Source organism: Pseudorasbora parva, chromosome 24, assembly GCF_024679245.1.
Source record: "Pseudorasbora parva isolate DD20220531a chromosome 24, ASM2467924v1, whole genome shotgun sequence".
NCBI classification, from domain to species: domain Eukaryota; kingdom Metazoa; phylum Chordata; class Actinopteri; order Cypriniformes; family Gobionidae; genus Pseudorasbora; species Pseudorasbora parva.
In genome coordinates this window covers 6,373,586-6,400,547 of record NC_090195.1, presented here as the reverse complement: position 1 = coordinate 6,400,547, position 26,962 = coordinate 6,373,586, and the positions used below count along the sequence as shown (strand labels likewise).

The window sequence follows — 26,962 nt, the reverse complement described above, 5'->3', positions numbered from 1 at the left end:
CCATTGTAGTTTATATAAAATAATACAATAATACCTTGTTACTGAGTGCAGAAAACATGATGGAAGATGATATCTTGCCTTTTACCATATTGCAATGCACTGTAGTGAAGCTGAAGCTCCAAAAATGTACTTGGACACTTAAATTACACTTCACATTGTCAGTAAAATGTCACCGCATCAGAAGGAACAGGACTACTCCGAGCTGCTTTTAAACCAACAGGCCCGAAGGGGAGTCACATCAGCTGTGAACATGATCCACTAAGATTTGAAAGATCTTCATTTTGACCAGTATCAAACTCATTTTGTGAAATGTTTTGCTTTGAAAGTGAGTTTGTGCTTTTTTTAAACAAATAAATGCCATTTGGTTTGATATTTTGTATCGGTAAAGCTTTTTCCCGACTGCCCATGCTAGACATTCTACTAACTATATAAGTAACTTTGCAACTACGTGTCAACTAGCCCTCATTAGCAGATATTAAGCAGACAGTCTATTAACACTAACACTTCATTTTGATGCTCCCTAACACACACTATACTGACTTCAAGTCAGTAGTTGTAGACTACTGTAGACTACGCATAGCCAGATGACTGACGACAGAAGGTCCGGAGTCTATGGTGGATTTCATTGACCAGAGGCCATCTGACTGACATGTAGAGCAACCAGTCACAGTTCGTTTTGTTCCGTGTCATGCGTGACATCCGTGTCATTAGGGGCGTGAAAATGTAACGTCAATGTCCCTACAATAACAGACCGGCGTGTTAAGTAAACTCTTGGATGTATTTTAAAACTTCACATACTTTTGAAAATGCAGCGTTTAGTTGATCCTGATGAACGCTCATGTCACAGCTGTAAGCACGATGGCGTTCTTCTTCCATGAGGAGGTTTGTCGTCACAGTGGCTTTGTTTCCAGGCGGACTGTTAAACAGGGTTCCTATGCATTTAACATTTCTAAATTCCATACTGTTCCAGACTCAAATTTCCAAACCTCTCTGTAGATTTTCATAAATGGTTCATACAGCAATATTTTCAACTTTATTATATAGTATAGTATCATAAATATGAGTATTTTCTTAATTTTTTTTAATTGATTTTTTCAAAGTGATAACATGCAGTGCCTAAAAAATAGAGACTTTTGCATGCACACAAGAAAAAAGATTTTTTTTGCATGCTTATGCAGTGCAATGTCTAGTTTTATATACAGTCGTGGTCAAAATTGTTGGTATCCCCTGGTAAATATGATCAAATATGGCTGTAAAAAAATTATCTGCTTTGTTTATCCTATTGATCTTTTATTTATTTTTTAAATCGCAAAAATCCAACCTTTTATTTAAGTAAAATAATTGACGAGGGGGGGTAAATCACATTATGAAATAAATTATTTTCTTTAAAACACGTTGGCCACAATTGTTGGTACCCCTAGAATTTAAAATGAGTAAAATATCTCATATCTATAAAATAAAAGTATATTAAAATGAATATGTATATTTTTTTTTAGCACACCAAGGTGACAAGGAACCTGAAATTGTCCAGCTATGATGTCTTGTTTCACAGGAGTATAAATATAAGGAGGCATAAAAGCCAAATTCCCTTAATCATTTATCACAACGAGTGAAACCAAAGACTATAGTTCTGATGTACAGCAAAAGATTATTGAGCTTCACAAAATAGAAAGCGGCTGTAGGAAAATAGCTAAAGCGTTGAAAATCCCCATTTCCACCATCAGGGCAATAATTAAGAAGCTCAATTTAACTAAACATGTTACAAATCTGCCTGAAAGAGGACGTGTGTGTATATTGACCTAATGCACGGCGAGGAGAGAAGTTTGAGAGCACAAAGACTCTCCAAGGATCACAGATGGAGAACCGCAGAGATTAGTTGAGTCTTGGGGTCAGAAAGCCTACAAAAAAAATTCAAACGACCCCTACATCACCACATGTTGTTTGGGAGGGATTCAAGAAAAATCCTCCTTGCTCATCCAGAAACAAACTCCAGCACATTCAGTTGTCAGACACGACTGGAAAGTCAAAAGGGACCCGGTTCTGTGGTCAGATGAAATTATAAAATAGCTTTTTGGCAGCAAATCTACCAGATGGGTTTGGTGCAAACAGCGATAAAACTACCCCATGCCCACATCTAAAAATACCACTGGATCTTTAATGTTGTGGGCCTTTTTTTTTGCTGGAGGTCCTGGACATCTTGTTCAGATACATGGTCTCATGCATTCTAGCTAATACCGAAAGATAACATCAAAACCTGATGGATTCTGCTAGAAATCTTATAATGGGCTGTGATTGGATCTCCCATTAGGACAACGATCCAAAATAAACATCAAAATCAACACACACGTGTGTCACTGAGCACAAAATTAAGCTTCTGCCATGACCGTCCCAGTTTCCTGACCTGAACCCTAGAAAAGATGTGTGGCTGAACTGAAGAGAAGAAGCACCAGCATGGATCTGGGAATCTGACGGATCTGGAGAGGTTCTGTATGGAGGAATGGTCTCTGATCTCTGGTCAGCTGTTCTCCAAACTCATCTGGCATTATAGAAGAAGACTCAGAGCTGTTATCTTGGGAAAAGGAGGTTGCAAAAAGTATTTCATAAAAGGGTTCCAACAATTGTGGCCAACGTGTTTTGGAGAAAAGCATTTATTTCATAATGTGATTTAACCCCCCCCCCCCCCTTTCAATTCCTTTATTTTTTTTAATAAAAGATCAAAAGGATAATCAATGCAGATTTATTTTTTACAGCAGTATTTGATTATATTTTCCAGGGGTACCAACAATTTTGACCACGACTGTATACTATAACACTGCCATCTTAATATGAAGAAAACAAGAGCATGGATGCGCATGAACAAATAAAAATCTATTTGTTCAAAATTTGGCTTTCTTTAGGGCAGTACCTCTAATATCGAGGTCTAATGTCTAATTTAACGCAACCTCTGTGGCGGCGGAGAAACTATGATATGAAATAGACTGATAGCACAATACCGCTGTCCTTTTTGCCAAGTTCAAGGGTCTATAAAAAGACAGTAAAGTAAACTTACAGTACAGTAGTAAAAAAGTAAAAAAAAGTGTTCAAAATCTGGCTTTCGTTAGGACAGTACATCATATTTCAAGGCATTAGGTCTACTTTAACACATACTCTGTGACAGCCAAGCGAAATGAGCTGATGGCACAATCGGTGGCTCAGTATGCATAGTCCTATATGCCAAGTTTAAAGGAAGTGTATGTAAAATTGTGACCAAAACTGGTACTGCAATCACTTTCAAATGACTGTAGAGTGGAGTATCCTCGCTCCCCTCCACCCTGACTCAAGGGTCGCCAGATATGCTGCAGGAACGTTTGTAGCTGGGACGTTAGTAACTAGAGCAGAGCTGGCAACCCCGATGCCGAAACACTACTGACTTTGTGATTGGTCAATAGGTGGAGGGCGGAGCTTCAGGCCAAAACACAACATGACAACATCAACATCAGTTGAGGGCTGCAACAACAACTTTTAAATGACAATATCCTGGCCGGACTACTGTACTCAGGGATATAAGTATTTGAACATGATTTCTTAATGTCTAGTGACAGGGACATTTTATGATTCATTGAAATACATTTCTTACATACAGTTCCTTTAATGGTTTCTTGTGTGTACACAAAAGTCTGTATACGTATTTTTTTGTTTTTTTGCAAAGGTCCTTTTAGACGTCCTTTTAATGCCATTATATATTATCCAAAACATTTATAATGCATTTTTGCATAATGGTGCCATGGTGCAAGTGCAACAGGCTTTTAAAGAGAGTGGGAGATGAGACTCAGACTGGTTTATTGCACATTACGCCTAAAACAACACCCATCACTTACTAAGGGAAAACCCTTTTGCACCATGCGCCTGGTGCAGCAAACATTTTTTTTCCGTTGTTAAATTAGCGAAAGTGGACTTAGACCACTAAGTGCACCTGTGCTTCAGAAAATGCGCTTAGATCATTAAAATAGGGCCCTAAGTAGATTTGGACCTACATGGTCAACTCATTCTATTAAACCTAACCTAAAAGTCTAATACTGTAAAACAGTTAAATGACATGTAGTTAGTAAAATGTCTGAAGTGGACAAATCGAAGTAAAGTGTAACCTTTCTACCAAATGCAATGACATTCAGAAATGTTTAAGTGTCGCTTAAGTGTCCAAATACTTTGGGGTATTTTTGAACATGTATATAGCCTATATATATGCCAGAAAAAGGAAGACACCTGTAACTTCTAGGTACACCCCCAAAACATAAAAGAATCAAATCAAACTGATTTCCTGTAACGCCATGTTTTAACTGAATATTTCCTAGTGGATGGGGAATCATGATCTATGAGCTCATTACACTTAATACGAGTGTGTAACTCCTCAAGAGCTTTTCACATCAACACGTCGCGTACAGTCTTTGCCACTTAAAATAACGAATCATCTCCCAGAGGAAACAATCTAATGAATGGCATCACGTGTTGCTTGAATTCATGGGATCGGATGGGAAGTTTACACATAATTACACATAAAACGCATCATTCATAAATCTAAATATTATTCAACATCCCATCTCGTCACTGCCTAGTAGATGGAAGTCGAAATAAATAGAGTAAGATTAGCGTGTCGAAATAAAACAGCATGAAGAGCAAATTGCTGGTAACTCAGGTTGTACCGAAAGCATCTCGTTCCTTCTGTTTACCTGACAGCTAATAATTAAGACTTGAAGGTAAATACGGTTTTCATTAACACATTATGCATATTATTGCACTTCTATATATACACAAAATATGAACAGAGACAAACATTCTGAATGATTACACGCTTTTGAGTACTATCACAGGGCTGAATTCAGTCAAACCGCAGTTAAAGCTTACATGATTATTGTACAAAAAAGTGCCAAAATAGATTAAACCTTGGCCTAAACCGACTATCTATAACAATTTTTGTGCAATATTAAAATGCTCTCTTTTTCAGATTTGTTTAAGGCGGCTTGATCAAATTAGTCCCACAGTGTTCATTCAGGATTCAAGAAAAGCACAGAGGAAAATAATACTCTCTCGGATGAAATACCCTCACAGTATTTGTACGTTTGAAATCGCTCGAAAAGAAATGTCATGAAATCTACCAGGATTTTCCACAATGTCAAACAAACAGTGGCTGTGATGTTAATAAAACCTGAGTTTTGTTCTGGAAGTGTTGTCTATTTGATGATGATGTATTTAATTCTATTCAGGTGTCACATTGTTTGTCTGTTTTTTAACTATTTAACATGTACATATTCGTGGACTTACACTTCTTCTGGAGTCTATCCGATATATTTCACAGTTTTCTGTCCCCTCGGGGTCCCGTCGCCTGCGTCATCAACAAGCGAATTCCTCGAAGTTGCCTATAGCCGGGTGACTAGGTAGCACGTTCGGCGCGAATCCGAGACTGTCCGAGTGACTCCGGAGTGTGTCGCATGTGCTCTGCAAGAGAGGAAACGGAAGATTTCGGGGGGTGGGAGGGATACGAGATCAGATGAGGGGTTGAGATGAGTTCATGTCAGTGACACCCAAACGCATTTATAACAACGGAAATAAGTATGGGAGTGAAAAAAACCCCCCAAGGGAATGGAAATAAACGTGGGAATAAGCAGGAAACAGAACATCAGTAACGCAATAATGAGGAATACATGTCAAATTTGATTTAAAAAAAGGATAAAGATATGGATGAAGGGGAGTGGGGAAGGAAGAAGTTTTCTTAGTCTCGATTCAACTCAGCAAGATGCATGGCATTAATTCAGTGTCATTCCAGTGAACCTCGTGTGTGACTCATTGTATGAAGACCTGTGATGATCATGACACCACCAAGCGATGCATCTAGTGATGTTATTGCACACAGGTCTCATTACAATAACACGACGGAAGCCATTTTAGCCTTTCAGGCTCAAATTGTGATACTCTGGATAAATCTTTGGATTTATCTTCCCCACTGAATTATAGTGAGGTCACTGTTAAATATAATAGCAATTAATATGTATGTATTCATTTTAGCTATGTTTATAATTGATTCTAATAATAAATTAAATATTACATTTCTATATTGTAAGGTTACTGATTGCAGTGGTCATGCTGCTGATTTCCACAATGATTTAACTGGTTCTTCAGTTTGTACAAGCTGGAATATAATAGCCTATAATATAAAATATAATATAATAGAATTATCACAATTTAACTGGTTCTTCAGTTTGTAAGCTTAAACTGAATAAAACAGAAAATTAAAACAAAGAAAAGGAATTAAATCATACAATAAAATTAAAAATGTTCAGCATGTATATTTGTTAAAGCCTTCTATTATAATAACTGTATAAAAGTTTATCATTTATTTTCATTATATTTTTATTATAAATTATTATAAAAACTGATTACATAATCATTTAATTAAAAAGCAAGGCAATAAAATAATATATACAATACATAATATATGAATAATAAAAAGGATAACATTTCAATGAAATGAACAATGTGCAGCTTGTACATTTGTTAAGCCTTCCGTTAATTCATCTGTATAAAAATGTGCTTTATTTAAGTATTAAATAATTTGTAAATTATATTAAAAATAAAATAAAACAGCAGTAGTAATTCCCCTTGGCAAGTAGGCTTATTTTTCATATTTCATAAGCCAAAGCTTGTAGACAGACTTGAAGGGTGTCATTGGGCAAAAATAATTACTCTGACTGAAACAAACCAATAAAGTTGCAGCTCTGGGGCGCTCGTCTCTTCTTTGCTTAGTATTTCCTATATCATCATAACATTTCTTTGCTTTGTTTATGACTATAATATTCAAATGAGTTCCTGGATCACAATCTAATACATTGTGACTACACACAAATTTATTTCATGTGGCTGTGTTAAAAATTCATGCGATGAGCCGTATTCAAAGCAAAAGCAATATAAATGGGAACTTTCTCTTATAAGACGTCCTTTTCAATCATATTTCCACCTCGTTTCATCATTCTGTTTATCATAAAGTCCTCCAAAACAGCACAAGCTTCTAAAATCTTGACCTTTCACTTAGACAAACCTTTCAGTGTAGTAATGTTGTTGCATGTTGTTGATGTTATTGACAGAATAATGATGCCCTGGTGTCGTCATTATTTAATAAATAAAATAGAAAATCAGAAGTGGCCAAAAAGCCACATCATTTTAGCACGGCATTTAACAATGTCAACAACTGGAGGATGGAGGATGCCATGATTGGAGCTGGTGTTTCCGTTGTGTCATGGGTTTCATGATACGGAGATGGAATATAGAAGTTATGCGATTTAAAGTGCAAAAAGGAGGGCTAAGAGACTGTGGGCCAGATTTGCTAAGAGGGCAAAAAAGCGCGATTCCAGAAAAGTGCAACAACAACAACAAAAAAAACTGTGTGTGATCTTCTGACGACACGCAAATTTAAGAACACAGAATCAGCCTGATCATTTTGATAATGACCCGTGCAATCTACCAGTTATCATCTGGTTTAAGACATGCTTTTTGGACAGTAAAATAATGGTGCAAATACCAGTGAATTGACAGGTGCAAACCTTAGTAAATCACTTTGCATTTATACTCTACTCCCATAAATTTGGCGCCTGAAAGGGAAACTCCTACAAATACATGTGCAATAAGGTCAGTCACAAAAATAACAACTAAATCCTGACAGTAGTCTTTTTTAACGTGCAAGCTGTTAGTAAATCTGGCCCAAAATCTCCTTCGATAACTTACAGTGCTATATATCGAGGCTGAGAAAAGAACACGACTCTCCAGAAAAAAGGCAACAGTTAAATGTAATCGATCGCTGCTTAACATGTTTGTGCAGCTTTTTAGAAATATTGCGGGTGCTGATGTTTCATACGACATGCGTTCAGCCTATCAATGTACACTTTATCACATCATTGATAGTTTCTATTGTGCTGGGCTAGACCCTACTCTTAAATAGATAATTTAGGGTATGTTTACATGACAACGGTGTACTAAAAACAGACAGCGACGTTGTTGAAAATGATCCCCGTTCACAAAATCTGCGAAAATGACAAAAAAGGCTGTATTACACATGTCAGGCCAGTAGTTGGCGATAATGAACACGTAATGCACATGTGTGAAGCAAGCGGCAACCTCCCCCAGCCAATACGGAAGTGACTTGAACTGCAATTAATCGACTGGTTTCCAGAAGGGAGCAGAATCTCATTGAAACATGTTAAAATACTTTACAGCAAGAAAAAAAAAAACATGTTTACAGCCTGGTACAAATTGTGGTTTTGGTCTATACGGCTAATTTTGCCCTTTATTACAACTGTGAGGGAGTGAACTCATTTGTTTACATTATATTAAGCCTCAAAGTTCTGCATAATTAAGGGCGTGGCCACTTTGAGTGACAGGTGGATAGCCTATGTCTGCTGTCTGTTAGTCATCGCATCACATCGGCTCCGCCCACGTCCCGCCTCTTTGATTATCCGGGAGTGATGCACTAGCTGCCAAGATGGCAACGGCCGACTTGAGGCTTCAAAACTGCTCTTCAGAACCCTATGGGTGACGTCATGGACACCTACATCCATATTACTTTTTACAGTCTATGTAGTGTGAACACATAATATGGCTTGACGTCACCATTTTCACATATTCACGTTTTTGTTGTTTACATGGAGACAGTAAAGGCATCATTTTCAAAACTTGCACTTTCAGTTTTCATGCCCCTAAAACAACATTTCAGTGTAAATGAATGGCCAAAACGCATAAAGGGTTTTCCGTTTTTAGTTGAAAATAGTGTCGTGTAAACATACCCCTAGTTCCCCCAAAAGCTGTTCCTAGAACTAAAACCATTCCCAGTTCCTGAGCTGTGAACATGCTAAAAAGCAGGAACTATAAAAACATTCATCTGGTGCAAAAGTCCCTATATAAGCCTGAGAAATTCACAATTAATATACACACACACGTTTCCACTAAGGAATCTTAACATAAAAACACTAGAACTAATAAATACATTTCAGTCATATAAAAACATTGTGTGTGAAGATCACTTAGAATCAACGCTGTTTTGACAATGCAAAAATCACTGGAAAAATGTTCCACTCTGGACACGAATATGGGCTAGATTCAGATCCTTCAAACATTATTGTTCCACAGAAAAACATCATGAGGGTGAGTAAATAATGACAGAATTGTCATTATTGGAGCAACTAAAAAATTATGTTTTCAAAAGACCTTTCTATTTTTTTTCCCTTTCCTTAAAGTTTTGATGAGGTTTCATATCTGCGACATGATGATGTGGATGTTCAAACATTTTTTTGCAGGCCATATTTACACACCACTATTCAAAAGTTTGGGGTCAGTAAAATTTCTTTCTTTGTTTTTAAAAAAGAAGTCTGCATTTATTTGATCAAAAATACAGTAAAAATAATAATAATGTGAAACATTACAATTTAAAATAATTTTCTAATATACTGTCCATTAAAATGTAATTTATTCCTGTGATTTTCAGCATCATTCCTCCAGTCTTCAGTGTCACATGATCCTTCAGAAATCATTCTGATATGATGATTTGATGTTTAAGAAAAATGTTAACAGTCTAGTATTTTTGTGGAAATGTGACACTTGCCTTTAGGATACTTTAATGAATAAAAAGTTTAAAAGAACAGCATTTAGAAATCTTTTGTAACATTATAAATGTCTTTACTGTCACTTTTGATTCATTTAATACAGACGATCAAAATATTACCCATTAAATTCATTTAAAAGCATGAAATCTTACTGACCCCGGACCTTTGAATGGCAGTGTAATAAGACACATATATATTTGATGTAAAATGGCATCATTTTGGTGAAAGAGAACAAAAGATGAACTGTTGGGAGGAAAAGAAAGAAGAAAGAAGAAAATACTCAAATAAAAGCAAGTGAAAGCTACAGGTGTTGTTTTACCTGAACTTCTGCAAAACATCATCTCCATCTTGAAAGCTACAGGGTTTTGAAAAAGGGATCTTAGAATGCGTAACAATGACATTTGTTCATGTCTAGAACTACTGACATTCAATGTCACGAAGGGAAAAGACTCTAAATGGCGTGAATAATGCAAGGATTTTAAAGAAGGACACAATGAAATGCTTCTGCAATATTATTAATGGCGGCGCTACCTGGGGACATGGTTAGGCGTGACACCAGGGCTGGTGGAATTCTCGGGGAAATCCTGGAATAAACATGATGGAAAGAGATGAAGATGACCAAACCCAGGCTGAGGCCAATTCAGCTCCAACTTACTGTATATACAAGACTGAAATTCAATTAATTATTTTAATTTACTTAAATATATTTACTACTTAAATATATTTAATTATATTTATAGACAAATAATTAGATATATCTGAAATATTTCACATTTATTTGATTTGAAACTGAATTGACCTTCACCAGATTTATGACAAAATAATACAGTGCTGAAAAAGCAATGGTTCAGCGGTTTAAAACATGTTTCTCTAAAATATACATTTTACATTGAATCTAACTAACGTTGGATTGTTTATTCTATTTTAAAGGATTCAAATAACATCAAAACAATAATGTAAAACAAAACGGCACTATAAATCATGTGCATAATTTATTGTGGTAAAAGTTTTAAACTAAACAATATTTCACTACATTACTTCTTAAGTCTCCAATGTTTGCTAATCATCTAGTGTTGTGTGAGCTTGTTAGTGTATCTTAAAATAACTTTACATTTTTAAACTTTTTTATTCAAAATTAGCTAAATTGACATAATGAGTCAATGCATCATCAATCCTTCTTCACGGTATGGTAAACCTACTGTAAGTGTTTTAGTTTTTAGACCTGTCAGGATGGTTTTTACTGGGAAACTGTGTACATGCTGCTGTTCAAAAAGGGGATCTGTAAGATTTTTAATGTTTAATTTTTTTTTATCTTCTGCTCACCAAGGCTGCATTTATTTAACTAAAAATACAAAAAACAGTAATATTGAAAAATATTATTACAATTTGAAATAGACTGGAGTAATAATGCTGAAAATCCAGCATTGATCACAGGAATAAAATACATTTAAATAAATTATTTAAATTATATTGAAATAATTTTTTAAAATAATATTTCAGAATATTACTGTTTGTTTTATATTTTTAATCAAATAAATGCAGCATTGTTGAGCATAAGAGACTTCTTTAAAAACAAGAAAACATACGGATCCCAAACTTTTGAACAGCAGTGTATGTCACACACCCGTGCGTGTCTTATCATATCCGTAAATAGAGAAAAGTTGCTCCGGCTACTTTGATGTGTCTGGTGTGGGAGTGGCAGAGGTTAGTTGTCAAAACGAGTGGAAAAGCTTGACATGGAGCAGATAAATCTCCAACCCCCAGAGAATTACCCAATTTAAACAAACGCCGAGCAGAGGAGAGTCTGCTGGCCAAAAAAGAGAACGCACACGAGCTCGTAATAAAACCCGAATCAACATTGGCTCTGCTTTTCAGAGATGCTGAGGGATTTTAAATGTTGTTAAAGCGAGGCGGAGATGACGTTTTTATTTCTGAACAGGTGAGGTTCAGATAAACAGATAAATTGACATATAGCTCTGTAACAGATATCATTGTAAAGCAGTATCTACTGGGAAGGGTCAATCATCTGTACAATTCTGGCAGTCGAAGCACAACCAAAACAATGTTCTTCTGCAAAATGGATGTAGTTTTGTTTTTTAACCGCTAGAGGGCCAAAAGCTACATAATTTAACTTTTACCGTTTGTTCAGTGATGTCCTGGTGCATGCTGGGAAGGACTCAGAAGGGAAAATGATGGATTGTTTTGTCTGCTATGGTATGATATGGTCCAGTAATGGTGAATGATGTTGTGGTATTTAAATGCCATATTTTTATTTTCTCATATCAAAATGAACAATTCGGTCATCATTTACTCAACTTCTCCAACAGCTCTTTTTATGCAACATCAAAACAGCTGTCATGTTTCAAACATGACAAAAACACCATCATCAAAGCACCATAAGTCCATATGTCACTGATGTCTGGAGGGGATATTTGCTTTCAATGACCCACTAATATGAGGAAAATCACAACAATACACTTTGTTAAGGTATTTATTGTTAAGGTATTTGGGCTGAATGATTTGTTAAAAAAGGCAAACTACAGCTACAGGTGTTTTATTTTATAAATTATGTCCACACAATTTTATTGTGTGATCACAAATAAACCAATTGACTCAAAGCACAACTATCCAATATGCTTAGAAAATCTTTAACACAATTTTTAATACTATTTGATAAGATGTCAAGTTTCTTAGGCCGGACTTCACTTTTGGCCACTACTGTAGTAGTATGAAGCACTTTTAGGTGCATTTTCTTTTTTAACATTTTGACAGCGTTTGATGATTAAACGTTCTCGTTTTATGTAAAAGAACATTAAAATCCTGCAGGATTATCTTTCGTGTTCCATGGAAGGAAAAAAAGTCATACAAGTTTGGAAAGACATGAGGGTGAGTAAATGATGACATTTTTGGGTAACTGACTTCTTGGATGAAATATTATCCTGTCATAGAAAGAAACTTAAATTGGAAATAAATTTCATTAGTGTTGTAATCCAGAACAGGGCATGTGGGAACTCTGAAACAAAAATGCAACTGTCTTAAAAACAAAACAAAAAAAACCCCAACAAATTCACTAACAGCTCGCAAAAACGAGTCTCTGCCCTACTTCTCCATCTATTCGGTGAACTTTTCATATGCTGTAAAATAAAGGCAAAAATCAAATATAAAATTTTGTAGGTGACATAACTCTCACTCAGAAATGTATTTATTGAAAAGCATAGATCATTGTCAGAGCTAAACCTGATGCAAGGTTTGTCACAAGCGAAGGGTGATAGACACTTGACGTTTCTAAAACTTATCCATCTCTGGTTTTGATATTTGTTCATATTCAAATAGTAAACCGATGTCTTTTGTGGAAAGGCCATCTTCATCAATCATTTCCCAGAATTTGAGCCAAAGACAAAAAGCAAATGCATGCAGCATTCGTGAGAAAAATCCAAACAAAGACATGAACAAATCCAACATGCTCACATTCAGAGTACACCAAGAACACAGGAAGCACAATTACCAGATTGTCACTAGCGCTCCGATGTGGCCGTCTCTTGCGTAGAAAATACCCCAGCACTTTGGCCTTAAAAACCTGCACAATGAAAATTGGTGCCACATTCTTTAGACATCATATACTGTCTGAAAATGATTTGTAATCTTGAGCACATTATGGACAAAATAGACACACAACAGACCTCATACAAATAATCAAATATCTCCAATATTGTCAAGACACTGGCTCCTATAAACAGACCCATCTGACCACCAATATCACCTGGAAGAACATAAAAACAATGACATATCGAAGGGAAGGGAATAAAGAAGGGAATAAAGAAACAAGGACGTTATTTTTTGCACTGGTGTAGCATTTGTTCATTTTTCTGCCCTCACCAAGTAATCCAGCGACTTCATACGCCTTCTTTTGTTCAATTTTCTCGTAGTTCAGAGCCTCAAAAAAGATATCCAGCACTAATATGTTGTCCCTGTAAAATTCCACACAATGAACGGCTAACTGTTCAGGTAAATCAAATCAAACTCAGTGTGTAACTAACTTGAATTTAAATGTGAACTCACGCAATGTACTGCTCCGTTTTGTTGAACTTCTTGGCAAGATATTTTGCAGAAGCCTTGCTGGGTATTTTCACCATGGACAGCTCTTTACCGTAGCGAGTCATGTTGCATGGTGTTTCGCAAACGCAGTAATCATTGTCCTTCTCCACAAGAAAATCTGTCAATTATTTTTGTTGTTATTATTAATAAGGGAAATTAGCGTAAGAAATCATGAAGCATATTTTAATTACATCATCCTATAGATGTTGCAGAAGTCTGACAAGGTCATTATTGAGTAGTGATAGAAATACAGTCACACGATGCCATATGATCTCTTACCTAAAGCTGGATCAGCGCAGTCTTTGTACTGCTCGGGTGTGCAGACGGTGGAGGTGCCTGTGACGGATATTACAAAAAAGAAAAAACTTTATAAAATAGTTTCTCACTTCTCACTGTTCCAAATAGTATAATAAAATTAAAAAATTGTGTGAATAAGCAAGCATGAGGAAATATTTTACATTTATAAAATAAAACCAATAACTAAAATATGTAGGTTTAAAATATGTCTTTCCTGTAGCTCAATGAGTAGAGCATGGCGCTAGCAACGCCAAGGTCATGGGTTCGATTCCCAGGGAAAGCAAGACTTGACAAAAATGTAAAATGTGTACCTTGAATACAATGTAAGTCGCTTTGGATAAAAGCGTCTGCCAAATGCATAAATGTAAATGTAGGTTTGAGTAAGTATGAGTAGTGATTTCTTTAAAATAAACAAAAACTGAAATAAAACTAGAAGAGAAACAATTGGGAATATAATTCTGCAGGTAGGAATAAGATAGCATGAGGAGTGATGTTAAAAAATTAAATTTATTAAATAATATTTTTGTTGAAATCTGATGGCTCAGAAAGGCCTTCATTGACACCAATGACATTTCCTCTCTCAAGACCCATAAAGGCACTAAAGACGTTGTTACAAAGCCCATCTCACAACAGCGGCTCTACTATCATTTTATGAAGACACGAGAATAGTTTTTGTGCGCAAAGCTTCAAATGGTTATAAATCAGTGTATTGATTCATGATTCGGATCGCGTGTCAAACTGTCAAACTTTCAATTCATAACGGTTCGAGTCTTTGTTTTGAAATCGGCCCACCACTATATTAGTCGTTATTTTTTTGTTTTTTTGCGCACAAAAACTATTCTCGTCGCTTCTTAAAATGATAGTAGAGCCACTGTAGTGAGATGGGCTTTGTATCATTTGTGTTCCGAAGATGAACGGTGGTCTTACGGGTGTCGAACGACATTAGGGTAAGTAATTAATGACAGAACTTTTGGGTGAACTAACCTTTTAACAATTACGATTAAGATTAAGAATACAATTCTGTGGGTGTGAATAAGCAAACGTGAGAAAAGATTTTACATCTATAAAATAAAATGGATCACAAAATATCTAAGTGATTTTATAAAATCACATTTTTTATAAAATACATGAATGAACAAAAAAACTCGGTACAATTGAGAATAACATTCTGTAGGTGAGAAGAATAAGGAAGCATGAGGAGTGCTTTTATTTTTAAATTATAAATAAAATAAAATAAAAACAGTTAATAAAACTGCATATAAAAATCTATCAAAGAAAAACATGTTATAATGGGAACTGAAATAAAAATGCACTACTTTCACATGTAATCCATCCAAAATATGAACATGACAAAATCTTCTTGCAAGGCCGTAACCATGTCTTGGGGGGAACTTATAAGTTTTATAAAGCATAAAGAAACAGAACAAAATTGTAGGTCTAATTCTAGTTGGGAAATAATCCTTTTGGGACTATTTGCAAACAATATTTGCATTAATTTGTGTCAAATATATTAGCCCTGAGAGTCTTTGTGTTAGTAAATACATAGATAGGCGATTGAAAAAGTGAAGAGTTAAGACAGCGTTTAATACTTTCTTCATTAAAATCAAAGATGTTCATCAATTATTGTATATTAAGAGCAGGGACACGTTTGTGTATTTTGTTTTGTGATTTCACTGGAAAGAATATAGTCTTTCTCCACAACGGCATTGGCGATAGATTGATGCGCTCGTCTGTGTGCACGAGCCGAGAGAGAACACGAACCCCGCCTCATTTTGATATTGACGAGCAGCGTTAGACCTGAGGCAAACCAGACTAAAATGTATATTTTAAACCTTTTTGTCATCCCAACAACAACATATAGAGCCCTGCATAAAGAAGTGCAGCAGAGAAGTGCAAGAATTTCTAATAAATGGTAATTTGGCCATTTCTAATTATTAGGGGGGGGGCTTGTCCCCCTCATTGTCTATGGTGGTTAAGTCCCTGTCTTCTTGATTAATTCTACTGTGGAGCAGTGAAGTTCCGGTCTGTTGTCTCCGCACCTGGCATGTGCACCATCCTGCAGTTGCAGTTTTCCAGCAGGTAGCGGGTCTCGCAGTCGATACGACAGGCTGTGATGCTGTAGGTGGAGAAATATTCAGAGTCCATGGGGGTGGATCTGCAGTCGCCCCATGGCGGAGGAAGATACTGGAGCTAGAACATAAAGTTTTATTCATTACTGGCAGGATAAAGCTGTTCAATATCAAATCAAAACACACTAAGCCGAGCCAAAGAGCACAGCAATCAAAGGACTAACAGCAGAGGACATCAGCTGAATATAATAAAACCCACAGTGCAATCAGACACTTTTCACACTCTAGAAAAGCATGTGGGATGTGAACGCAATATTCCACAGAAAGAAACATGCTGGAAATCAGTGCAAGTTGAAACCTAAAGAAAACCAGACTTGCTGTTGCACACTCAAATGTTCTTTATATATATTTTAATGTACTTTATAGTTTTCTTTTTTATTATTAGTTGTTGTGGGCTGCAATGAAAGGGCTCATTTGAAAGTTATTACACTCTTTAGTTACTCTCAATTCTGAAATGATCATAACCGATATGCACATTAATTTTTAAAAATTAATCTGGTCAAGGGTGCAAATTCACCTTATTTATCATATTTGTGGCTCACTTGCATAAAATTGCACTTAAAACGATGCAAACACAGATCCCTTTGATAATTGCCGTCTTTACAGGCAATCGGAAATTTGATAATTCCCACTTCTGAAGTCGTGATTACGAGTTCATGCCATTCAAATTTTGAAATGTGAGGGCGTTCATGTGCAATTTTTACATAGGAAACTCGTATATACGATAGATTCCGAGAGCACGTGAATACAGCACATCAAACAAGCTTGTCTAAGGCAAGATTGCTCAGTAACATTTTAAGGCGGGCTTAGCAACATTAATGCTCATTTCTGAAGTCATTAAAATTATATTATCGTATAAAAATATAATTGGATTTTATATCATTTTGCATATCTAATGGAACAAGTAGAGAAGATAATCCTCCCATTAAATTAAGTCACTTTTTGAAGTCCACTGCAAGCAGCTTCACATAATGCATGCGTTTATGATGGATTCAGTGCTTTGATGTTAAAAAGGAAGAGGAAGTAGAAAATGTAGGTCAGTAAACTGAAAGCAAGATTAGGAGCGAGCAGTTGCCTTTAGCACTTGATTATTTCAGCTAATTGATCTATAGCTAAGGGTTGATGAATGAAGGCGTATTGATCTTGGCAGCGAGAGCTGCTTTTGTCTTTGATCCACTGAAGGCTGTAAACGAGCGCTTTTCTTGACCTCCTGCCAATTAGTTCTCCCAAGAAACTGAATTAGATACTCATGAGGAGTCACGTGACCTCCGCGCACACCACACCACCGTGCAGAAAAACAAACACTGCTTGCCTGGCTGTGACAAGCTCAATAACAAACCCTGTGGAGGACTAGGAGAGGCACTGGAGGTGCTTTGAAAAGCATAGCATTATTCAATGGGAAAGAAGACAGGACGGGACATAATCAAACAGCTCCTCCCCTTTTTTTAAAATAGCCAATAGCGTTTAGTTTATGTCACGGCTCGGCCAGAGCTGTTGAGCTTGATGAAGCCACAGTTTCCTCCTAATCTCCTCCATATCGATTAAACTACAGCATTCTGTGCAGAATTCGAATGTGTCCGATACGTTTTGAGGTCTGTGTCGACTCGCTGATATGATCCGCTCTGTGCTATCGTGTCTCTGGACCGGAGCTCCGGTGGTTTGTGTGACACTAACGTGAAATCAGACTTTCGTCCCAATGGAAAGCATATTTACACTCTCTCCTCTATATAGTACACTGTGTGCCATTCACCAGAAAATAATAAATGTGTGAAGAAGTGACAGATTTCAGCCCCAGCTTCAGCATCTATTTATAATGTAGGGGGGCGGGGCCTCGATTCTAGAGAGCATTTGATTGGACAGAAAATCTGATGAGAAGCTGAAGTGCAGTGATGTCATCACAATCAATGATTCATATTAGCGGAAGAGAGAGTTTGTAAGTTTTGAACGCTTGTATCTTCTAAATGTGAATTTTGTCTTATAGATAACAGGAAGGCTAACATTCATAAAAGCCAAAAAACTTTAATTTTGATTTCATGGGGAGTTTAAAAATGATATATAAATGAATCAAACTTAATTTAAAACTAAAATGTATATATCAATATGCTCACATAAATAATAAAACACAATAAAATCAGTGCATTTTTAAATGCACAAATTAACAGACATTATTATATTATATTATCTTATTATATTTAATTAATATTTGTTTTTTAAACAAAATAAAACAATGTAATTCCCAATTAATTGAATTAATACATGAACAAATGAATTGTTTTTAATTGCATTAAGAATATTTTCCAGTCGATTTAAACCATGCCCTTGTTTTTACCTTCTACTGTCCCTTTAGTTTAGTTCACCAGATACATTTTAGCAAATAATGAGATAATTGTGTCCAGTAAAACTTAAAAATGTCCTTGGTATATCAAATCTTTGTATGTAAGAACATGTACTCGTCAGGTTGGTACAAGATAATCTACCGTTCATAGGTTTGGGGTCGGTAAGACTCTTCTGCTCACCAAGGCTACATTTATTTTATTAAAACAGTAATATTGAGAAATATTATTATAACTAAAACCAAATAACCTTTTCTGTTTTAATATATTTAAAATGAAATGTATTCCCTGTGATGATAGTTGAATTTTCAGCATCATTACTCCAGTCTTCAGTGTCACAAGATCCTTCAGAAATCATTTTAAAATGATGATTTGCTGCTCAAGAAACATTTATGATTATTATCAATGTTGACAACAACTGCAGTGCTTAATATTTCTATGGAAACTTTTTTCAGGATTCTTTAATAGAAATATCAAAATAATGGTTAAAAACCCACACATAAATCTCAATATCCCCAAACTTTTAAACACTACTTTTTTTAAAGTAAAACCTGACTGACTTCTGCACAAAATGTCTGTTTTTCTCCAGGTTTAAAGAGATAATGGTGTGGATGGAGATCTTAAGCAGGTCAGCTGATATACAGTAAGGACATGTGATAAATGCAGTATGTTTAGCATTAGGTACCAGTTGCTGCTGACAAGACACAAAAGTTTGAAAACCAGGGGCCACACCAAATCCCAGCTGATCTATGAAGGGCGGCTCGTCCTGGCTGTGGATCTGAACTTTGATGCCTGCTTCGTATGAGGTTTCGTCTGTGGGGAGACATTAAACAGGATTATTTACAGAGCGAGAGATTTGATGTCTACTGCCTCGAGGCAAAGATATAATGACTTCATAATGAACTTTATAATTACTTTATCCAGAATGTTTCATGTTTCTTTACTGCTTCCATATTGCCTCTAGATATAAAGTCTCCTCTAGAGCCATTAAAATGACCAAGATTAATAGATTATAAATACATAATCTTCACTAGCATGCAAGTACATCAATTCTGAACACTGACCACTTGTCATCTACAGCTGATTAAACTGCACTTTGATATTTGTAACTCGTTCAGTGTGGTATTTATTTTCTGTGCATGATTATGCTGAAAAATTGCAGCATGCCACAGAAAATGAATGCGCCGACTGACACAGCAGTAAGGGTGGAGGTGTACTCAGTAAAAGAAATAACCAAAAAAAAAAGAGTCCTAACCTTGTTATCTCGGCATCCTAATGTTCTACCACAAGTGAAATCATTTTTGTACGCCCACTTATGGGGAAATTATGCTAATGTGCAATTCCTTCAGATATATCTTGTCTTTCTGAAATATCATTTTTGGACAAAGTTGGAACATAATTCAACCAAGGAAACTGTTCTGTAAGTATATTATTTAAAATGTGGCAGCATTTCAACCCCAGAGTGATGCATATTGTTGTATGGGAGCAGTGTGTAACATTTATGAGGATCTATTGACATAAATGTGATGATTCAGTGGTGTATAAAGACCTTACATAATGAACCGTTATGTTTTTATTACCTTAGAATGAGCCATTTCTATCTACATACACCGCGGGTACCCTTACAGTGAAGTCCCAATTTTGCGGCGCCATGTTTCTACAGTAGCCCTAAACGGACAAACTGCTCTACAGAGTGCTAGTCACTCTCTGCTGTCTCAGACCACGGCATCTTTGTCCTGTGTTGGCCACCGTAGCTTCTCTATGAGCTTCAACAAGGAGGGGTGAGCGTTGCCACTAACATTTACACAGTGCACCTTTAAAGTGCCCATATTATGCTTTTTCGAATATATCCTTTCATGCAGTGAGTAATAGCTGTTTGTGAATGTAAAAGGTCAGCAAAGTTTTAAATATCAAAGTGCAGATAAATAAATGTATTGTCTGCCAAAAGAAAAAAAAAACAGATTCTGAACAGCCGAAGTGAGTCATCCGCAATTCCAGTCTTACTTCCTGTTACAAACATGATGCCACATTTGCATAATGCCATTGCCAGCCTTTATGTGCTGCCTGTGAACTATGTCTAGTTTGACCCACAATCACAGCAGTTATAGCTGAGATTAGAAGAGTTTGAGTCATGTTGTCGACATATTGAGAAGACACCGTTTTCAGTGCTGCAAAAGCAAATCCACTTTGCATGCATTTGATGAGGACTCTGGTTTAAACTGATATAGTAAAACCGACGCCATCATTACTGTTCTTCTGACTGTATATCAAGTGCCGAGGATGATTCAGAGTAGAAAATCAGATATTCTATATAATGGACATTTAGTTTCTGACATGCGCCGTAAGAGGTCGACCAATCACAACAGAACAGACTGGGTCATCTGACCAATCAGAGCAGAGTAGGCTCTCAGAAAAAATTGGTTTAGAACAAATCTTTTATTGAACCCTTTCAGACAACGAAAAAAGAGGTGATATAAGAGGTAATGTGTACCATTATACATCAAAATCTTTAATATAGCATAATATGGGCACTTTAAAGCATCATTTTGCATATTATGTAGCCTTCTGTCTGAAACTTTTGAATCGATACAATTATTGAAGAAACACTGATTTACATAAACATAAATTATGCAAAACACAACACTGATGTGTTTTATGTCTAATATATTGCTTACCTGTGTCACCCCACACTGGCAAGTACTCATCCTGTTGAATATCCAGCATGATTTCCAGCCCATTTCCTGTTCCGCCTTTTAAAGTCGTCAATAAGGGGTTTCCATCTAGACCAGAGTTGAACGTGTAACATTTCCCATATCTGGTGTAAATCTGTGGGAGGAACAAAATATAAAAAAACACAAAAGAACAATATTATAATATATGAAATATACTTTTTTGTATCCTGTACACACACAACCACACACACACAATTGTTCAAAAGTTTGGGGCCAGCGAGTTTGTTTTTGTACTTTGATTGAGAAAAAATGCATTAAAGATGCAACAAATAAATGTTGTTCTTTTAAACGTTCTACTCATGAAAAAAGGTGTCACAATTTCCACAAAAATATAATAAGATAATAATAAATGTATCTTGAGCAGCAAAATCATCATTTTAGAATGATTTCTGAAGGATCATCTGACACTGAAGATGATGCTGAAAATTCAGATTTGATCACATAAATTACATTTTTAACATATTTTAAAAAAAAAACAAAAAAAAAAAACAACCACTACTGTTCTTTTAAATTGCAATTGTATTTCACAATTTTTATTTTTATTAAATAAATGCAATATGGGTGAAAATAACGCCCATACTTTTAAACAGTAGTAACTGTAATATACATGCAATATACAGCTCTGGAAAAAATTAAGAGACCACTTAACATTGAGAAATCCATGTTAAGTGGTCTCTTAATTTTTTAATCTAAATAATTATATGATATTCTGATTGTAATTCCTCAAAAATCCAAAATATAAAAACAAACAACAAAAACGGTTGTCGACACTTTCACTGAAAGGAAATCCAATTAACTGACAGCAATTTAAAGAACAGGCTTCATCCTCTGCAGATAATAGCCGTCTGAAATATGATGTTCTTGGCAGTGTTTTGACAGTGACGAAGCGAGAGAAACTGGCCACACAGATGAGTTCAGTCATGGTTTCCTGACCCCGCTGTGACACTAATGAGCGGTAGATCTTTCAGCTCTAGGGCTTCAACAAGGACTGTCTCACTCTCACGCTCCCTGCTCAGCTTTGAGACCACGGGAAACGAACTAGACCTTGACAGCACACAAAATACTGAAACAAAAAGGTAAAGCTACATTTGGCCTGTTTCATCCCTGTGAGGGGTTTCAACAAGGAGGATAATTAAGGGCAAACAGTGCAGTTGAAGATGAACATCTGATGCAATAAAGATGATGTGTTTAATTTGTTCAGTGTTTAAGGAATAGTGAACTAAAATGAAAATGAAGTCATAATTTACTCACTCTTGGTGTTCTAATGTGTCTTTCTTTTATGGACCACAATGTCCCACTCATGCTTGTCTATATAATGGGAGTGAACAGTGACCAGCATCAAGCTTTTAAAAAAAAGATGCAACAGTATCACCAAATTATCGTATGTGTCACATGCCATATATACCAAGTGTTTTGGGGGTAAACACCGAAATTGAATGTATAATTTCATGCAAATCCTGACCATTGTTGTTGGTCTTCTGTGCTTAAATGCACATTTATGGGACTTTGTTAGAGCCACAGTTCACTCCGTCTCTTCCAGAAAGGGTTATGATTAACAGAAATGGAACATGAAATATAATCCATGTACCCTCTTCTCTGAGGTGAATATATCCAATGTGTTTATCGTAACAAGTTGTCGATGTTCACGTCTGTAGGAATATATATATTCCAGCAGTGAGTCGACACAACAAAGCATTCCAGAGACCCCTTCTCCAAACCCTGAACAGATCATAAAACTAATCAAGGATGCCCAAACGGCCCAGAAACAACAGCTCTCCGCCTTTACCTGTGTTATCTCAAAACCAGCACAAGGACAAAATGAGTTTTGCCAGTTTTCCCGTGCTCTAATCTGCCGCGAGTGTCATCTAGCAACTCTCATTACACTTCTGAGCTGTAAACGTCAAACTCTGGTCAGGCCAATCACATCGTGTATAGAGTCGGTGTGCGGGGCTTAACATAATGACGGCCGAGTTGCGCTTGCGTGCTTCTAGTAAACACATAAGCTGGCAAACGGCGGCGGTCTTTCGAATCAGCTTTGGCTGCGACTCTGGAAGACTTGGAGTTAAGCTTTTCTCTTTGAAAAGAACAAAGAACGGCACTGAAGTCATTCTTAAAAAGGGAAGATGTGTTCAGAGTTTTGCCGACCGGATACGGCGAAAGTTTAATCTATCAACGAGCTCCGCTTCCCCATTCGTTGCTCTGTATGGTGGTAGCGATATCCTATCACGTGCAGAGGGAGTTTGAAAGACAACCGTTTATCCCGCCCCTCAGATTGAGCTGTCAATGGTGAGTTTCCAGACCAAACATCTTGATGTGGGTCTGGCTTGTCAGGCTATATACCCCATAGACTGTAAAAAATACCCTCACGAAGAAGGGACTCATTTATAAACGACAGGCATACATTTAAATCGTTATCGGGACACAAGAGGAGTCGATAAAAGCTTTCTGGCGTGCCCAGAAACAACATGGACATTAGACAGACATCTCTCCGTCCTCGACACGCGCATTCCAAAGGCTCTTTGAACATCACACAAAGACCTCACACCAATGCAGACACGAGGAGTAAACCATAGATTCAATAATATGAATTATTCCACCCAACGGCGCCTTAAACATATACTAAGGTATAATGTATATTTTCACGTAACTTGTGAAGTTTCTCTGTACGCTAGACACGTATGAAACTTTATTATCTTTTACTCCCATCATGGGAATAGTAAACTGTTTGATGTTTTTGTGATGGATAAATGATTCTCATCATTTTGATGGAAGGTAAATTTGTGTAAAATGTACTGTGATCACAATAGGAAAGTTGGTTTCCTAAAAGTGTTTAATCAGACATTACATTAGTGATATGCAAGAACAGGAGAAGTGGGCAGGACACCCGCCCACAACATTATCTCATTGGCCAAAGACGCCCCCAAGGAGGGACCTTGGGGCCCGTTTAAAACTCCTGGGCAAACAAGATATCTTTGCTTTTTGTTTTGCTTCGTTTGATCATGCGGGTTTGATCTCGTCGCGTAGCAACCAGCTAACACAATCCAGGATCCGGCTTTTCATCCCGCAAAACCAACTATCTGCCCCTCTGACCACAACAACTGACTATCAGCCGAGCAACGCCGTGCTAAGAGTAATATCCCGATTCAAGATTGATAATGTACACTAATTTCAACATAACGCTGGACGAATAGTTGATAAAGTGTTAAATATAAATTTTCATAATCATTTAATATGTATTACGGTTCCTTTCACTGTAATTCAATACTCCTTTGAGTTATTTGATCCGAATCAATTCCTTAAAATAGTAACACCCAGACAACCTCAGAGCACACAAACAACTGCATAATGCATTATAACATTTCTTTAAATTCCTATGCAACTGTATAGAAACACCCTTGCAAATGCATAAAAATACATTAAACTACTCAGTATTCTTTAGCAATTGCATTGCATCACCCCAACAACCACACACAAACATGCTAAACTCTGAACATCTTAGCAAATTATCACAAGGAAAAACAACTGCATAAAACATTTCTTTAAATTCACATGCAACTGCATAGGAACACCCTAGCAAACACACTAAACTACTCAGTATACCTTTGCAATTGCATAGCAACACCCTAGCAACCACAAACAAACACACTATGCTATTCAGAACACCTTAGCAACTGCAACCTACCAAAACACCCTAGCAACTGCATAAACACACTAAACTACTCCAAATATCTCCAATAACCTCCCAAAAAGCACCCTGGCAGTGTGTTGCACAGGCAAGATGATGTTAAAATCCATTTATTTTTGCAATTTTGCTCAGTGCCAAAAGATTGTACACTTGACCTTTAAAAAAGGACATACAATCAAACGAATCAGCCTGACACTATCACACCTATGATCGCTATGCTCCCACATTCTTATCAAGCATCTGAAGAGATGTGAGGCAATGATTGATTATCTCAACATCTCAATTAAAAAAACTGAAGCGCTTCGAGCTGAAATGAAACATTGTTGTCAGCATGTGGATGCATCACAGAGGATTTGTGTTTGCCATGCAGAGTTCACGGTTTACCAAAACACACCGAATGAGCACATTGTTTAACAACAATAGTTGAAGCCTCTCTCTCCTCCCTGTTTCCCAAGTAATTAACTTCATTCTTTCTGAAGGGAAGCGTGCCACATCAGGCGAGAACTCATTTAGACTGATGATTCAGAGCTTTGTGCATATGTAATCTGCAAGTGAGCACAGATTCATGGAAAGCAGTTATGTTGATTTCACATCCGATTCTAGCTATGCGTACAATTTCATATGCTCAAACACTGGAAGGGATTTGGGGATTATAAGAGGTAGATTGGTTTTCTATCTGATAATGAAGAAAAAGAGGATCAAGATCCTGAGCAATGGAGTTTAGCTGGAGGCAGGTTTTAAGCACATCTGTGCAAAGCACCCGGAGCTTTTTAATAATTCATGCCTCTTCCACCCAGAAATTTGTCAGCCAGTAGATGTTACTGAGATTTTTCACCTCAGGGTTTCAGTGAACATTCCTTTAAACCTGCCCCGAGTTTGTACAAAAAAAAAGAAAACATAAAAAAATACATATTGACGCTGATGACAAATGCGGCCGGAAATTGTGTCAATAAATGATTGGAAGAGAACATTTTACTTATGAAAACATGGTTGAATCTGGGTGAAAACCTGTCAGCATGTGGAGCTCGGCTCATTTCTTCAAATATCTTAAAATGAAAACGATTTTTTTTCTGCTTAAGTTAAAAATGCTCATTGTTATTTGTTAAAAAGTATTTACTTAATAAAATAAATGATCAAATATAAATATACATATGTATTGTATATACATATGTACAATATACGTATTTAGCATTTGTTAATATTTTTTTGGAATATTTATTTATTTATTTTCTCTACCACTTTCACGCAAGTAATATTCAGCAATATTCATACAAAATGGCAGTGTTTATTATGTTAATGAATGCTTATTTTTAGTGCTGTCAAATCGATTAATCACTATATATACACTCACCTAAAGGATTATTAGGAACACCAGACTAATACTGTGTTTGAGCCCCTTTCGCCTTCAGAACTGCCTTAATTCTGCATGGCATTGATTCAACAAGATGCTGAAAGCATTCTTTAGAAATGTTGGCCCATATTGATAGGATAGCATCTTGCAGTTGATAGAGATTTGTGGGATGCACATCCAGGGCACTAAGCTCCCGTTCTACCACATCCCAAAGATGCTCTATTGGGTTGAGATCTGGTGACTGTGGGGGCCATTTTAGTACAGTGAACTCATTGTCATGTTCAAGAAAAACAATATGAAATTATTTGAGCTTTGTGACATGGTGCATTATCCTGGTGGAAGTAGCCATCAGAGGATGGGTACATGGTGGTCATAAAGGGATGGACATGGTCAGAAACAATGCTCAGGTAGGCTGCCCAATTAAACGATGCCCAATTGGCACTAAGGGGCCTAAAGTGTGCCAAGAAAACATCCCCACACCATTACACCACCACCACCAGCCTGCACAGTGGTAACAAGGCATGATGGATCCATGTTCTCATTCTGTTTACACCAAATTCTGACTCTACCATCTGAATGTCTCAACAGAAATCGAGATTCATCAGACCAGGCAGAAATTTTTTCCAGTCTTCAGCTGTCCAATTTTGGTGAGCTTGATTGTGAAATACTCAGAACGGCCCGTCTGGCACCAACAACCATGCCACGCTCAAAACTGCT

The 26,962-nt window shown here is 36.6% G+C and overlaps 1 protein-coding gene across 5 annotated transcripts in view; it reads right to left on the bottom strand.

The window, feature by feature from the left end:
* Positions 1-3,071: 3,071 nt before the first annotated feature.
* Positions 3,072-26,962, bottom strand: part of asic1c (acid-sensing (proton-gated) ion channel 1c) — a 99,867-nt gene continuing 75,976 nt past the window's right edge. For 3 of the 5 annotated variants that reach the window (XM_067435000.1, XM_067435001.1, XM_067434998.1), the window contains 11 exons: positions 21,153-21,303; positions 19,163-19,290; positions 16,055-16,205; positions 13,998-14,054; positions 13,683-13,836; positions 13,500-13,591; positions 13,304-13,383; positions 13,129-13,200; positions 10,155-10,207; positions 9,943-9,978; positions 3,072-5,472 (listed from right to left, as the gene is read on the bottom strand). In XM_067435000.1, coding sequence (XP_067291101.1) covers positions 5,394-5,472; positions 9,943-9,978; positions 10,155-10,207; positions 13,129-13,200; positions 13,304-13,383; positions 13,500-13,591; positions 13,683-13,836; positions 13,998-14,054; positions 16,055-16,205; positions 19,163-19,290; positions 21,153-21,303 — 1,053 coding nt within the window. In that variant the 3' untranslated portion in view covers positions 3,072-5,393. The remainder of the gene's footprint in view (positions 5,473-9,942; positions 9,979-10,154; positions 10,208-13,128; positions 13,201-13,303; positions 13,384-13,499; positions 13,592-13,682; positions 13,837-13,997; positions 14,055-16,054; positions 16,206-19,162; positions 19,291-21,152; positions 21,304-26,962) is intronic. The other 2 variants (XM_067435002.1, XM_067434999.1) reach the window with 2 other exon arrangements.